Source organism: Geotrypetes seraphini, chromosome 2 (assembly GCF_902459505.1).
Source record: "Geotrypetes seraphini chromosome 2, aGeoSer1.1, whole genome shotgun sequence".
Taxonomy (NCBI): Eukaryota; Metazoa; Chordata; class Amphibia; order Gymnophiona; family Dermophiidae; genus Geotrypetes; species Geotrypetes seraphini.
Genome location: NC_047085.1, coordinates 426,150,925 through 426,167,953, shown reverse-complemented (window position 1 = coordinate 426,167,953; position 17,029 = coordinate 426,150,925). Strand labels below are relative to the sequence as shown.

The following is a 17,029-nucleotide window of genomic DNA, read 5'->3' as shown; positions in this document are numbered from 1 at the left end:
TTGATTGAGATGAAATTCTGAAACCACTTTAGGTAAGAATTTAGGATGAGTATGGAGGACCACCTTGTCATGATGGAAAACTGTGAAAGATGGATGAGCAACTAAAGCTTGCAGCTCACTGACTCTTCAAGCAGATGTGAGGGCAATGAGAAACACCACATTCCAAGTGAGATATTTCAGATGAGCCGAATCCATTGGTTTAAAAGGAGGCTTCATCAATACAACATTGAGATCCCAAACCACTGGAGGTGGTTTGAGAGGAGGTTTGACACTGAAAAGTTCTTTCATAAATTTGGAAACCACCAGATGAACAGAAAGGGGTTCAATAGGCTGATGGAAATCAGCAATTGCACTGAGATGGACTTGAATGGATGTAGACTTGAAGTCAGAGGTAGATAACTGCAAAAGATAATCCAAGACGGAAGACAAAGAGGTATCTCGAGGCTCTTTGTTATGAGAGATGCACCACGTTGAAAATCTAGTCAATTTTTGGTGGTAGCATTGTCTAGTGGCAGGTTTTCTGGAAGCCTCTAAAATGTCTTGAACAGGCTGATAAATCTGAAAAGGAGTTAAGTTGAGAGGTACCAGGTACTATGTAAGCAGAGATGGAAAAACTGGTAGAAGGTATGGCTCCCTGCTGCTGAGTTGAAGTAGAAGGGAGTACCAAGGTTGCCTGGGCCACCGAGGAGCTATCAGAATTAAAGTGGCATGATCGTTCTTGAGCTTGACAAGAGTCTTGAGAATGAGAGGGAATGGAGGAAATGCATACAGGAAGAGAGTCGTCCATTCCAACAGAAAGGCATCTGTCTCGAGGCGATGAGGAGAGTATATCCTGGAGCATAACTGAGGCAGTTTGTGGTTTTGGGGAGATGCAAAGAGTATCCTTCCGTGGTTATTGACAGCTCCAAGAGGTTGGATGTAATGATTTCCAATCGATGGTAAAAATGATGGAGATAACCTCCTATGGGGAGAGGAGAGGACAGAGGTTATGCTCTGTGTGAGACAGTCAAAAAGGCTGAGAAGCGTTGGGTGTAGCAGAAGGCTGAGGTTTCTGTTGCTTCTGCTGTTGTTTCTTGGGAGGTGCTCGAGTGTAAGGAGCTGCCCTTGGAGGATAACACCTCTGATAGGATGGAAGAGGTCGAGAAGGCTTTGCAGGAGCTGGCTTAGGCTTTGGTCTGACAATGGAAGCAAAATATTTCTTATGCTCAGACAACTCCTCTATCGATTCATCAGAGATCACTGCCCTCACAAGGAATATTAGCCAGATGATCCTGAAGATTGGGATCCATATCGATGGTGTGAAGCCAGGCCAGACGGCACATCGCTACCGAGAATGTAGTGACCCTGGAGGAAAGTTCAAAGGCATCATAAGATGAGTGAAGAAGATGCAACCTGAGCTGTGCCAAAGTGGCAATGACTTGATGAAACTCTAAAAGCCTGTGTTGACCAAGGTCTTTAGAAAAACCAGGGAGTATATCAATAAAATACTTGAAGTAAGTAGTAAAGATAAAATTATAATTTAAAACCCTGGAGGCCATCATCAAATTTTGATAAAGACGACGGCCAAACTTGTCCATGATCCTGCCCTCTCTGCCAGGCAGTACGGTAGCATAGACCCTGGAAGGATGACTCCTTTTCAATGTTGATTCCACAAGAAGGGATTGATGAGATAGTTTGGAGTTCTCAAAGACCTTGCAATGTAGAGTTCTATACTTCGATTCCAACTTGCCTGGAACAGCAGGGATAGCATAAGAAGTCTCCAGGTTTCGTTTGAAAGTTTGAGACAGAAGCCTGTTAAGAGGGAGCTTGAGAGACTCCACAGGAGGCCGAGGCATTCTCATTCCTCTAAATACTCCTTAGAGTACTTAGAACCAGCGTCCAATTTAAGATTCAGGTCCTCAGCCATTTGACGGAGGAAGGAGGAAAAGGACAATTGATCTGCCAGAGCATGGCCTCGAGAGGGATTCGATGACCTCGAGGCGCCTCAAGTGGAGAACGAAGGTGGGGACTCTCTGAAGTATTGGTATCCCAGTGAATAGACAGACTGAGCCCTCAGGTTCTGCTATTGGTGTCCTCGATCGAGGAGTTGGAGGCCTCAAAGAGCTGGAAGGCCTGGACAAGGAAGGCTTCTCTCTGGAACAGGACCTGTGCCTCGATGAGGGCCTCGACCTGTGTCTCAAAACGGGCAATGCCTTTGGTGAGGGTAAAGGACTGAAAGCCCCATAGACTCAATGGTTTGGATCAAGGAATCTCGAAGCACTCCCAAAGACTCGGCTCCTTGTATGGAGAGTGAGGATTCCAGTCGAGACACTTGCAAAGACTTGACTCCTTGCATAGAGTCTGTAGATTCAGCTGGAGGCACAAGCAAGGATTTGACCTCTTGTGAGCTTGCTGAGTTCCCAGGCTGGACTGCTGGATGAGAAGCAGGACTGTATTTGCTCAGTAACTGAACAAATTCCCGCTCTAAAATGGTCTGGATGGTAGCCTGCAATTGTGGATCCGAGTCTGAAACTGGACCACTTGCTGAGGCTAAAGGTTCCGAAGTGGCAAAGGAAGCATGCTTCGACTTGGAGGAATGATGCTTGGGTAGCTTGAGGACCACCACCAGAACCGTCTACTGAGGTATCTGACCTGAGGGAAGCTCAGGAGAAGACCTGGCAGATTTACTCGAGGTAGAGGACATTCCACATGAGGAAGGCCTAATGAGACTCGAGGTCGGAGTTATGGAGGCAGGAGGACACCCCGCAGCAGGTCTGACCGAGTCAGAGGTTGAAGGTGTAGCAGGGATTTCCATACTGAAAATCTTCTCCACTTGAACTCGACGTCATTTGAGGGCTCGAGGTTGAAGGGTAGCACAGCGAACGCACGACTCCAGGCAACGGTCAGGCCCCAGGCACTGAAGACACCAGGGGTGTGGGTGAGTGAGGGAGATCGCACGCTGGCACTGGCTACACTTCTTAAAGCTCGCGACTGGCTGGGACATAGAAGGAAAGATAGCTGCCGCAAAGTTGATGCCCGCAGGTTGAGGGCGTGCGGCAGGCTCCACCAGTCAGTCGACAAAAAATAAAACTTAAAAAAAAAAATAATCAAAAGAAAAAACACAGTGACACGGTAATAAGAAAAATAAAACACAAGCCATGGTGAGAGAAGGCACGAAGTGAACTAAGTTCAGCGCAGAGAGTCAAAGATGGACTTCTCGGCTCCGCAGAAAACTGAGGAGACGTGCCCTTTGCTGGCGGGAAGGCACTAGTATATGCGCGGTGCGGCAGACTCGAAACATCTGAAGTTTTCTACAAGCAAGTCTGCTTGCGAGGCTGTCCGCATCCGTGCTCCGTGGATGACGTCACCCACATGTGAGAATAGGCTGCCTGCTTGTCCTGGGATAATACCAAACTATAGAAACTTCTACCCACAGAGATTCAAACTACAACTACATATATTAAATTTTGAAAGAACCTTCAAACATAGCTATTTTAGAAGTCCAGGCTAACAACCTCTAGATAAGGGTGGATATAAATAAATAAACCAAACCAACCAAATAAATAAACCAAACCCTGACCTTACAATGTATAACTACCTCTGTGGTATGAAAAATGTCATGTATAATCACCATGCTATAAAGACTATTAGAAGCGTAAACAAATTTTTGACTATACATTTTGAGGGGCATAATCAAAACTTTAAAATGTTTAAAAACCTGCCTAAGTCAGCACTTGGATATCCTAATAGCAGGGCTGTCCAAGTGCCGATAATCAAAACAAACTTTCTGGAAGTTCAGCAGCACTTCTAACCTGCTGTGCATCCAGAGCTCAAAGGGGCGTGTTAGGAGGTGTAATGAAAGGATAGATTTTCTGTCTCTGTCTATGAAAGGACACATTTTAAGTTTTCTGTCTCTGTCCATGCTGGAAGTAATCAAATGTAGAATGTTGGGTGCTTACTCTCTTAATGGTTTGGGAAGAGGTCATTTAATTTATGTTAACTAGGTTAGTTGTCTGAGACATGAAGGCTCAACCCCCCACAGCTCTTAACACCTTTAAGATTTAAACAATGAAGTACATATCCTGCTCACACACCCTCTCCCCTCTCTTGTCCATCCCCCTTTTCTTGTGAGGATTACCACTGACCCAATATAACCAAATGAATTCTGGAAATAAAGTCAGGCTATCCTTTTGGAAATATCTGGTATTCTTTCTTTCTAAGGGGAACTGCCTCCAGACGTCTGTAATAGATTATAGAATGTTTGCAGAACGATTTCGGGGCCTAGAAACGGATCCTGTTCGTTTCAATTTGGAGGCTACGTCCGGGATGGACTTGACATTGCCAATATTTTGTGAGTATTTCTGAATTTTGAATTCTGTTCTTTAATACTCACAGGTATTGGCATCATGTTCCAACCCTTTATTTAAATTGTAGGGTTTTCGGTAAACCCGCCGCGGTTATTGTCCTTTTGGCAAGGACAAATATTAATGTGGAGTTTTCGGTAAATTCCCGCCATGAAAATCCATTCTTTCGGGAAGAATGAAATTAAGTGAAGACTTTTGGAAAGTCTCTATTGTGGATTTATAGAAACGTCTGCGCATTCTGTCATCTGTGCTATTCTTTGCATGCGCTTTCTCGTCTATTGCTTAGATAAGATTTTATAGAGTATAAGATTATATTGTATATTAATGTACCTCGCTTATAAGGTAAGGTAAGCGAAAATTTCTGCATTGTTACATTGTTTTTTTTATTGAAAAAATTCCTGCATTGTGATATTGTTTTTCTAATGGGTCATAAAGACACTTAAGATTTTCCACCTCCTAGACAGATGAGACTTTGTTCGCTTCAGTAATAATAATAATAATGGTAATGGCTTTGTTCTTCTATACCGCCACAATCTTGCGACTCTGGGCGGTTTACATTTAAGAGAGCTGAACATTCAGCGATTTACAATATGTGGAGGGAGTAGAGAGTACAGAGACTCTATTAGGAATCAAAATTACAAAATATAATGTTTGCTAAGAATTTCGGAGCTGACCTGTAAAGAAAAATCACAGCTTTCCTGAAAAAAAAAAAAGGGAAAAAATTACAATGTACAGTTTGTTTAGAGATTCAGAAACAGCACGAATTAGGATTTCAGAGAGCATTATGAAAAGAAAGAGTGCTTGGTGAGGTTCTGTTTAGGTGATGTATCTGTCAAATAGGGTAGTTTTTATGAGTTTTCTAAAGGCATTGTAGGTTAGTTCGGCTTTATTAATGTGACTAGCTTGAAACATATGCAGGAGAACTTGAATAATATTCTTGCCTCGACTGACAGCCAGTGCAGTGGTTTGTGATGGGAGATGACATGGTCATTCTTTTTTAATCCATATATCAAGCGGACAGCTGAGTTCTGAATGATACCCAAATAAACGATATTACAATAGTTGGTAATTGGGTAATCATGGTCTTTTATGTGTAGCGTTGAATTGGTAATTTTATCCGTTGGGCTTGCAAGGAAGATTTTTGTTTTTTCTGTGTTAAGTTTCAGTTTGAAGTTGCTTGTCCAATGTTCTATTTCAGTCATTATGAGTAATGTATTTTGAGATTTCATTTGTTATGCTGTTAGGATGGAGATGTCGTCTGCATATATTGTGGCGGGGCCGGGGTTAAGCCTAGCGCTGGCAACCCAGCTCCCGCCCCAGGCGTAAGGACCAAGCGCTCCCAGGAGGATTCCCACTGGGAAACAGTGAGGTAATTGGTGGAGGCTGCGTTGGTTGTGGAGTTCAGCTTTTCTTTTATTTCCCTCAGTTTGCAGCACTGGGGTTCCAGCAGTCCCTCTGTGTTGAGGATACTTGGACAAAAGCATACTTTCATACAGTCCAGCCTGCTGTCCAGGCAGAAAAGCCAAAAAATAAAACCAAAAACGTTTTCTCCTGATTTTGCTTTTTCTGTTTGAAAGATCTTTGGGAAGCTTTGGCACTGTCCCACCTGAAGCCCAGTGCCCCCGCTCCCCCGGGCTCCCAGGGTGGGGTTGGGGAGCTTTGTTACCCAGCCGTTTCGGACTGCTCTTGGTCCCCTCCCAGAGTTCCTGCTTCAGGGTTGGGAATTCTCGGGACTCTGGGTTCCGTGCGGGCTTTCGGGAGAGGTTAATTACAGGTTCTCACCTCCTTCCCTATCTTCACAGGCAAGTAATTTATTCATACTAGTTCACAGTTAGACTAAGGGAGAAAGAACGCTATGGTTTCTGTCCTTGCCTCTCTGCCTTGCCCTGCCTGTTGGCTCTTAGTGATAGGCACAGGGTTACTAGGCAGTTTCCTGGGCTTAGGAATAGGGACAGCCCTTTGCAAGGCAGGGTTTAAAACCGGGTTTAAACTGCTGACAGGCACTTCCCTGTCACAATATGTATTAGATCAGGTTTGGTTTTTGCAGTGGGTGTCCTAGAGAGGATATGTAAATGTTGAATAGGGTAGGTGAGAGTGGTGAACCCTGTGGGGCTTGATATGAATTGAATGTGAGTGAACCAAGGCCGGCTGAGAACTTTTCAGCACAAAGGCCGGCTGAGAACTTTTCAGCACTTGTCTTTCCCGTATATGTTTGCACTGCTTATAGGTTTAAATTTCTGCCTTTTCTTGTGCTGTGTCGCCGGAAAGAAAAGAAAAAAATAAAAAATAAATTCCGTTTTAGGTTTCAGGTTTGTTTGGGGAACTTACAGAAACAAAATGAAAAAGGGTAGAAAATACATTTGTGTAATTATTAAAACAGACAGTCAGAAAGGCATATATTTAAAAAACAAAGCAAAACAGATTAAAATGAATAAGAAAAGCAAGGAGCAAAGTCCCATTATAGTCCTTAAAAGGACTATTATACTCCAAATGCGTCTTTGAAAGGAAAGGCCTTCAAGCTAGTTTTAAATTTATCAAGTGATGAACTTTATTAGTATGCACGGTGCCAAGGTGTTTTAAAGAGGGAATGGATAACAGGTTTTGATAAGAAGAATGTAATGTGCGATGCAGGTTGTGGGAGATTAATAACCTGTTGATGAAATCAGGTAGACCGGAAGCTATGGTTTTATGTATCAAGTTTCAAGTTTATTAGGTGACATGATCAAATTTTTGAGCTTTTAAGGTGAAATGATTTTAATGGCAGTATTTTGAATAATTTGGAGGCAATTGTCTTAAAGAGGGTCAGGATAAATTAACTTTAATTAATACAGGGGCCAGAATTAGTTTTACAGATAGAGCAAGAAAGATATGGAAATTTGTGAGATTCAAATTTCAAGTTTATTTTTAAGCGATTTACAAATCAAGTTTCAAGTTTCAGGTTTATTATTTTTGATTAATCGCTTAATCAAATTCTATAGTCAAATAAGGACAATACAATACTAAGAGACATTTGGAGCATTGAGATTGGACATCAAATTAATGCATCTCAATGGCCACTAATTTGGTCTTGGAGAATGGGATGTACAGTGTCAGCGTCTATGAGACAAACATGGTTCTTTTTATTACATAGAGCTTTTTGGACCCCTACTCGTTTGCAAAAATTAGACAGTTCTAAGTCTAATAGATGCTGGCACTGTAATCTAGAACCAGGGACATTAGATCATTTATTATATCATTGTCCTTATATTAAAATTTTTTGGAATTCAATTTGGCCACAAATTAATAAATTAATGGAAAATCATATTGCAATATCATATGATACAATTTTATTTGGAACAATGATGAGAATAAAAAGTCAAATTTCACCAGAAAATAATAAGCTTTTATTAATTATGACAGGGGTTGCCATTCAACATATAACTAACAATTGGAAAAATTACAACAACCTAAATTACACATTTTGGTGGAATACAATATGTCATATTTTTAAAATGGAAAGAACAATAGCAATACAAAAGGGGACATATAATAAATTTATAAAAATATGGGGGCCATTGACAAAATACTGTAATGAATAAATAATATGATGTTTTCTTCTTCTTTTCTTCTTTTAAGGATTTTTTTTTTTTTTTTTATGACACACATAAAGGGGGGGTAAGAAAAATTAATTTATACATAGTATGTTATAATATATTATACAAAATGTAACGTATGAATAAAAGGTAATAAAAGGGTGAGGGGAGGGAAATGGGACAAAAATTGTTTAGATTATATTGTATTAGATATAAAAAAAGTTATTGAATATTTATCAATTGTATTCTAATATGTTGTATACTTTTTATAAAAATTTGAAAATTAAAATATTATATTAAAGTAATGAAAGGGAGGGGGGAGGGTGAGGGGGAAAATCAAATTCAGATATATAATGTATTAGATATAAAAGTGATAATATGCATTTATCAATTGTAATTTATTATTATGTACACTTTATGAAAAATTAGAAAATAAAAAATAATGGAAAAAAAAAAAAAAAAGGACAATACAATACAAAACAAACTTTAAATAATAACATTGGGTAAAAACTAATACATAATATTTTATACTCATGACATAGGGTAAGATAAGGGTTAGAAATATAATTGATAGAGAAAAGTAAAACAAAGGAAAAAATACATTAAGGGAATCAATTAACACATAGCATAACACAGTAAAATAACATCACCAAATTAAGAACTATTTAATTAAATATTAAAAGCATCTTTAAAAAGAAATGTTTTCAAATTGCTTTTAAATTTTCCTAAATCGCGCTCATTCCGCAGATAAATGGGAAGATCGTTCCAAGTTTGAGGAGCAGTTACAGAAAAAAAATAAATTGACGTCTAGTGTTAATAATTTTAAGTGATAGAATGGTTAATAAGTTTTGCTCATTAGACCTCAGGGTTCTGTTTGAATGATATGGAATTAAATGTTTAAATATGAATGCTGGGGTCTTATGAAGAAGAGATTTAAAAACAAGCAGACAGAGTTTGTACGTTATCCGAAATTAACTGGAAGCCAATGTGCATCTATCAAAAGGGGTGTAACATGGTCATATTTTCTAGACTTAGTGATGAGTTTAATGGATATGTTCTGACATAGGAATTTTGCAATAGATCGTATCCTACGTAATCTGTAAAATGTAGATTTAATTATAGTGCTAATATGATCATAAAAAACAAAAGGTGTACACATATGCTTATTTATAGTAAATTACATGAGCCTGACATATTGACATACAAACTAACAGATGCATAAGGAAGAAAGGGCAGAACTACAATTGTATTAATAGAACACAAGGGAAGACGTGAATGATGAGGGCAATAGGAATAGGGAATAAATAAATTAAAGGCGTCTTTAAAAAGGAAGCTCTTCAGATTGCTTTTAAAATGGTTTAGGTCATTTTCTTCTCTTACATGCTGAGGTAAGGTGTTCCATGGACCTTAAAGAAAGTGATATACTATGGGGAGTAAATAGTTATTAATGAATTGGGGTTCATTCAAAGACAGTGTTTTAAAAACTAAAAGTAGGATTTTAAAGGAAATGCGATGAGTAACAGGAATCCAATGTGATTCGATCAGGATTGCAGACAGAGCTTGATAGGTGTGGAAGAGGCTTAATGAGTCTTAGTGCCCATACAAATATGGATTCCCTACTTATTCAGACTTTCCTTTCTAACCTCCGTTCTCCTTTGCAGATTCTGGTCAAACAAATGATTTCAGAATGGCCCACTAGTTCTCGTGCATAATTTCAGATTGAAAAAAGGAGCAGTGCGGGGTTTGAACCCCCAAGCCTCAGGTTCCTTAGGCTGTAGCGCTAACCACTACGCAACACTCTCCTACGCTTTGAGATCTCTAAGCCTTGGGAAATCCTGCATTATTAGGGCCAGCTACCTACCTGGGGACTGCGCCTGTCCGCTCCTCGCGGAAGAAGGGGTCACGGGTTTCGTAACGGGCGGGCCCCTGTCTCCGATTGAGATGGTAATAATCCATCCAGAAGTACTGGATGTTTTAATTGCGGAGACCCTGGTCACTGGCTTAATCAATGCCCATCTGGCCGGTGCACAAAGCCGCCCTTCGGACGGACTTTGGTGCAAAGAGGGGAAACCCTGTATACCAGCTGCCCTTGTTATTGTTGACATGTTCTCCCGATAACCTGAAGTTTTTTCCCACTACAAATGAAACTGCTCAGACTATGGTGAACATTTTACTTCGCGAAATCATCCCTAGGTGGGGATGTCCCACACACATCAACAGATAATGGTCCTGCTTTCACTGCCAGAGTATGCAAAGATTTAGCTATCGCATTCCGCATTGAGTGGAAATTTCATCTCCCATATCACCCACAGAGTTTCGGTATTGTCGAACGCATGAACAGGACTATTAAAGATAAAATCTGGAAAGCCACAGCTGGCACATTTGTGAATGGAAAAAAATTCCTTCCTATTGTTTTAGCTGAAATTAGGATGTTGCAAAATTAAAATGTGTTTTTCTTTTCTTTTTCTTAGCAGCGGTTCGGATATATGCATGCCCATCCCAGTTTTGGCACTAGGATATTTCTGGTGTTTTCCAGGGATCCTCTTTGTCACTGCAGAGATAAAGACGATCCAAAGAGACATTAGCTTTTCTAAATATGAGATGGTTATGCTATGCGTTATTTGTCCATACACTTTAGTCATGTGTTCATCTCTGTTTTGTTTTTCTATAACAATGTGTTTATTTCCAGAGATAAGTTCAGCCCTGAACACTTGACAGATGGAAGAAAAATTAGTGTTTTGTGTTTTGTCTATGCCATGTGGTCTGTGTTTTGTCTACTTGTTTTGGTTTGAGGGGTACCCCAGGATACATAATATTGGCCATTTCTAGAGCAAGCTCTTTTCCCACTTTTTACTAGCCCAAATGCGCAATGTTCTTTTTTTTCCCTATAACTTGCATATACTAAATGTAGCTTAGTTAGGGGTTATATTTTTAAGAAAAGGTTTTATTCTATATCTATACAGTGTTTATTCTATGGTGCTCACTTGATATGAACCATTCAGTACACATTTCTGACTGACATAATTTTTTAAATACATTCAGTACAGAATTATGGTCTCTCTGAAGTGCCATAATAGTTATATGCAGCACACAAAAACATATCTTTTTGAAATGTCTGATTAAGAACCTTAAGTACTTGAATATTGTCTCTCTTTTGCCTTAACTATAACAAGTAAATGTATTAATATTGTCACATGTTGCCACATTCAGTACAGGCAACCTGGTCTCTCTCTCTCTCTCTCCATTCAGTACAGGCAACATGGTTTCTCCTCCATTTTCTATCTCTTATTTGGATCACACTGGAGTACAGCTGCTGAATGATATCGGGACTCTTTTTAAATCCCTCCCTGTATGCACAGACATCATTTCATCTCAAGGGTGAACACCACTAATTTCCAGTGACTTGACTGATCCTGTGCAAACATCAGATCCTGTGCAAACATCCTTTCATTTCAAGTGTGAACCTCATCAGTTTAAAGAGACTGCTGGTTCCTGCTGGACTAATTCATCTTCCTGCACCCTGACTGCAAAGACTTTTCCACACATGCTGTACACAATGTTTCCTGTTCATCGGAGAAAGCCACCTTCCTAAGAACGCTTTGCTGTACAATTCCTCCTGTTTAACCTATTCTATGGACATTTCAGACTTTATTTCATATGCTGTACATCTACTACCTCTTGGTATGGGCAATGAGACATTTCATAAGCTGCTGAACTTTATTGAACAACTTAAGTAAACCTCCAAAGAAGTGAACCATACTATCACTTTTGAAAATGGACAGATTGCACAAAATTTGCTCCGAGATGCTCATGTCTCAGTTTGGGAACTTTTCTTTGGGTATTCACCCACTACAAACCATGTATTTAATGTTTTAATTCATCCTATCTTAACTATTCTACAAATTTTGCTATGTATTGTTATGATTCTCCTTTGCTGTAGAGTGAAACACGTGTACATTTCTTTTCTCACAAAGTTCCCTCTAGCTTTTAAGGCAGTTATACATGAATTTCCAGTATCTTCTCTGACAACTTGCTAATTTGGTTCTAATTTGGTTTTAATTTGGCATGGCCTATTGCATTACCATTACCAGGGTCAGAGATAATATTATCCCATACTTACATACTCTCTTATGACATCTTTGTATCTTTTTGCCTGGGCCTCCTGAGAAAGTTTCCTACAACCCTTATGCACGTTCACTCGCTCAACGACGGGTAAGATATGGGCATACTGGGATCCCCGCCCAGATTATGGCCTATACGACCTAAGACAGAGGTTTGAACTCATAATGGGAACTGTTCATCTTCATAGCTTGGAGGACAGCTATGATATACTGTTAGAGATTGGCAAGGCATAAGCGAGGCAAGCTGGCTAAGGGTACCACAGGCGTTCAGCATTTTCGGTTGGCATAGCTGGTGTCACCAAAGGCCTATGGGAAATTGTATCAATCTGACTCTGGCATGGGGATGCAGATAGACCCTGAGGGCAGGAAGACGGTTTCAAGTAGTCCTGATTAAATCATGATTAGCTAAAATGTGTTAATGTATTAATCAGAAACTATTGTCCGAGGCATACTGGAAATTTAACTACAGCCTAGTATTTTTTTTTTGGAAATTATAGATATGCTTCACTGTTGCAGCATTAGATTTTTCTTTAGGTGATATTTACTGACTCTGTGGAGACCTCCGGCTCCGTGTTAAACTACTCAGCCAGTAGATAGGCCAGTGCACTTTAGCTATACATAGATGAGATAGGGGTCCCAGATGAATTCAAGGCCCGAGACCAGGTTAAGGCTAGGTTTGAGTCCCTTATTACTATCAATAAGAATGTTGAACTTAAACGTAATTCTGGTTTATCTAATCCTTGGGATCTGTATTTTAGTTGGATGCAGGGGTGGGTAAAAGAGACTGTTCCTGTGCTGTTTGACTCATTGCAGCCCCTAAAACCCCTCCTCAAGAGACATATCTAGAATATCTCTCCCTCCACGCTCATGCTGTGCATTTATGACGTCATTTTCATGACGTAAGAGGGGATTGTAATGAAAGGATAGATTTTCTGTCTCTGTCTATGAAAGGACACATTTTAAGTTTTCTGTCTCTGTCCATGCTGGAAGTAATCAAATGTAGAATGTTGGGTGCTTACTCTCTTAATGGTTTGGGAAGAGGTCATTTAATTTATGTTAACTAGGTTAGTTGTCTGAGACATGAAGGCTCAACCCCCCACAGCTCTTAACACCTTTAAGATTTAAACAATGAAGTACATATCCTGCTCACACACCCTCTCCCCTCTCTTGTCCATCCCCCTTTTCTTGTGAGGATTACCACTGACCCAATATAACCAAATGAATTCTGGAAATAAAGTCAGGCTATCCTTTTGGAAATATCTGGTATTCTTTCTTTCTAAGGGGAACTGCCTCCAGACGTCTGTAATAGATTATAGAATGTTTGCAGAACGATTTCGGGGCCTAGAAACGGATCCTGTTCGTTTCAGGAGGTACATTAAGGGTGGGAATCGGGTGGGCTTCCAACTGGACGTCCTGAAGCAATCATCAAAGGTTTTCTAGGACATCCCTGGCCGAACTTACACACTGGGACTTAGACCATAGTAAAAAAGGTCTAAGTGACCCAAAGGTGACTAAACTGACACAATGACCACTGGAGGATTTAAGGCATGAACCCCCTCCTTACTTCTTCAGTGGTCATGATCCCCTCCCACCATCCATAGATGGTAGGGGGGGAACAGCACTTTGAGGGCTTGCCATCAGTTGATCGCGGCAGAGGAATCCCCATCAGCTGAGCCAGTTTGGGGGATTCCTACAGCTCAGCTGATGGGGATTTCTCCTGCCAGGATCAGCTGAGCCGTGGAGCCCTACACCCCTCTGCCAACATCCCATGCCCATCCTCCTCCACATCCCCCAATATATCTGGACCCCCAACATCCCCAGACCCTCCCTGACATCCCCCTCACAATCCCCATTTCTGGATCCCCCTCCCACATCCCCAGATGGGGAAGACATGGAGACAGACAGAAAGGGGGCATGGACAGAGAAAGACAGGGAGACAGAAAGAAAGAAAGGGGGCAGGGAGACAGAAAGAAAGAAAGGGGAGGGGGCAGGGAGGGAATGAGGTCTGGAGGAAAGGAAGCATACAGGAGGCTGAAAGAAGGGAAGAAATATTGGATGCATAGTCGGAAGAAGAAAATGTAACCAGAGACTCATGAAATCACAAGACAACAAAGGTAGGAAAAATGATTTTATTTTCAATTTAGTGATCAAAATGTGTCTGTTTTGAGAAATTATATCTGCTGTCTATATTTGCACTATGGACCCCTTTTACTAAACCGCAATAGCGATTTTTAGTGCAGGGAGCCCATGAGCATTGAAAGCATCGCAGTGCATTCAGTGCAGCGTCCTGTGCTAAAAACCGCTATCGTGGTTTAGTAAAAAGGGAGGGGGTATATTTGTTACTGAAGTGACATTTCATAAAGTCATCTGCCTTGACCTCTCTGAAAACCCGCGGAATATAAATGATAATTAACGTTTTCTCTGCGTACAGTGTGCTTTGTGTTTTTTAAAAATTTTATTGTTGGTAGATCATTTTGACTTGGTCATTTTAAAAGTAGCTCGCAAGCCCACAAAGTGTGGGCACCCCTGCTCTAAATCCATGTAGAAAGTCTCCTCCAAAAACTCTTTACTGCATGCTTGTAATCTAAAGCACTCATATATAAAAGCAAATTTTCCCATAGGAACTAATGAAAACTCAGATGATTTGTTCCACAACCCCAAAACTTTAATACAAAATACTATACGTACTTATATTGCAAGACCTCGCTCATTTAGAACAGTCACTATACTTCTGCAGTGTCAAAGAGAGAAGCACCATCGGCACAGTTGTGATGATCTTACACATGTATACTATATGTACTCATATTGCAATACTTTGCTTGTTTAGAACAGTCACTACACTCTTGCAGTGTCAGAGGGAGAAAAACCATCGGCTCAGTTGTGATGATGTGATGGGTGTATACTATACTGTATATACTTATATTGCAAGACCTCACTCATTTAGAACAGTCACTGCAGTCACTGCAGCGTCAGAGAGAGAAGAACTGCGTCAGAGAGAGAAGAACCATCGCTCAGTTGTGATGTGTGTATACTGTATGTACTTGTATTGCAAGACATTGCTTGTATATCAAGTTAAAATTTAATCAAATGTTTTGCTTGTCTTGCAAAACACTTGCAAACCAAGTTACTTGCAATCCAAGGTTTTACTGTATTTTAAAAGTTTGCCCACATATCAGAACATGCCCCTTTGAAATCCATGTATACTATGAATACAGAGGTGTAAGCAGAGGCCTTTCTAATAATGACTCAACACATGTAGGCTGCCTAATCATTCTAAAATGACCTCTTCAATATCATGATAGTGATCAACATATACATGTATTGTATAAAATATTCTGAGAACATCACTTAGAAAATAAAAAGCACTTTAACAATGGTTATGAAAAAAACATTTGACTTACTACTCAGGTTCTGACACAAGATCAAGAGTCTTCATTACATCCTCTAACACCGTATCTGGTATAAATCCATTATCTGTAGAAGTACACAATAGTAGATGTTTTGCAGAGAAAAACTTCCAAGTGCCAATTTTTGGATGTTTTGCAAATATTCCTAAATGTTTTTTTTTTTTTTTAACTTCTAGTTTATGTAATAAATATAAAAGTCAAGACTTTAAATAAAAATATACATTTAAAAAAATAAAATATTGCTTTTCTTCTGCTTGGATTATAGCATCAACAGAGCAGAAAGAACCTATGTTTTAAAAACAATTGATTTCTTTGCTACTATATTAGTATGACCCCTCATACAGGTATGTTTTATTCTTGTCTCTCTTCTGTTTATTAGACTACATGCTTCAAGAATTAGGCCCCATTTATTATATGAATTTATATAGAACTATGTACAGCTGGTAGCACTATATCAACAGATGTGGAAAATTCATGATGGCTTCAGTGTACTTTTGACACAAGCCCTTCTTGACTGACAAATCATAGAAACATGATGGCAGATAAAGGCCAAATGGCCCAATCAGTCTGTCCATCTGCAGTAACCATTACCTCTTCCTCTAAGACACTGCAGAAAATTCCTGCCAGTCCGCACAGGACCGGCGAGATCGACATCTTCAATTTCCTGCCGGTCCGCGCAGGGCCGGCAAGATCATGGACAGTGGCTTTCTCCCCTCCCAGCAGTTCTCCTTAGTTACCAGTGCAGCGATTGAGGAAGGCAGCCTTGGGGCTTTTGCTGAGTCGCGGCCGCCTCTGATGATGCAACTTCCTCTTTCCTCAGAGGTGGCACGACCCATCAATGGACCTGAGGCTGCCTTCCTGAATCGCTGCGCTGGCAAGTAAGAAGAGCTGCTGAGAGGGGAGAAAGCCACTGTTAGAGGATGGAAAGCTGCTGGGCATAGTAAAAAAAAGGGACAGTTGCTACTGGACCTGGAGGGAAGGATAAGGAGAGATGCTGTTGGGAGGGGGGGGCGGGAAAGAAGTCTGGGAAGCTGCTGGGCAAGGGAAAAAAAGAGACAGCTGCTACTGGACCTGGAGGGAGGGAGAAGGAGAAATGCTGCTGAGAGGGGAGGAGGGAAAGGGAAGGGAAGAGAGTTACTGCTGGAGGGGGAGGAGGGAAGGGAGAAGGAAAAAGGAAGGAAACAGCTGGCAGGGAGATTAGAGGAGGGGAAGGGGATAGACAGGAATGAGATGGGAAGGGGGATCAGCAGAGAAATAGAGAGGGACAAAGATGCTAGATCTGGTGTAGGAGAGATAAAAATGAAGAGAGCAGTGAAGCTGGAATGAATCATGTAAAAAGGAGAGAGGGGGCACAGGCTGGATGGAAAGGGGAGAGGGGCATAGAAATTAGACAAATACCATTTGGAAGGGGGAGAAGTCAGACAGTAGATGGAAGGAGCAGATGCTGGATTGAAAAGATGGAGAGGACAGACGCTGGATGGAAGAGAGTGAAAAGAAGATGAAAGCAGAAACCAGAGACAACAAAAGATAGAAACAAATAATTTTATTTCTATTTTGTGATTAGAATATATCAGATTTGAAATATA

General features: G+C 40.5%; 1 protein-coding gene across 2 annotated transcripts in view; it reads right to left on the bottom strand.

Moving 5' to 3' along the window:
- Nucleotides 1-17,029, bottom strand: part of MINDY3 (MINDY lysine 48 deubiquitinase 3) — a 394,770-nt gene that overhangs the window by 31,093 nt on the left and 346,648 nt on the right. For both annotated transcript variants that reach the window (XM_033931199.1, XM_033931200.1), the window contains one exon: nt 15,438-15,510. In XM_033931199.1, the coding sequence (XP_033787090.1) occupies nt 15,438-15,510 (73 nt within the window). The remainder of the gene's footprint in view (nt 1-15,437; nt 15,511-17,029) is intronic.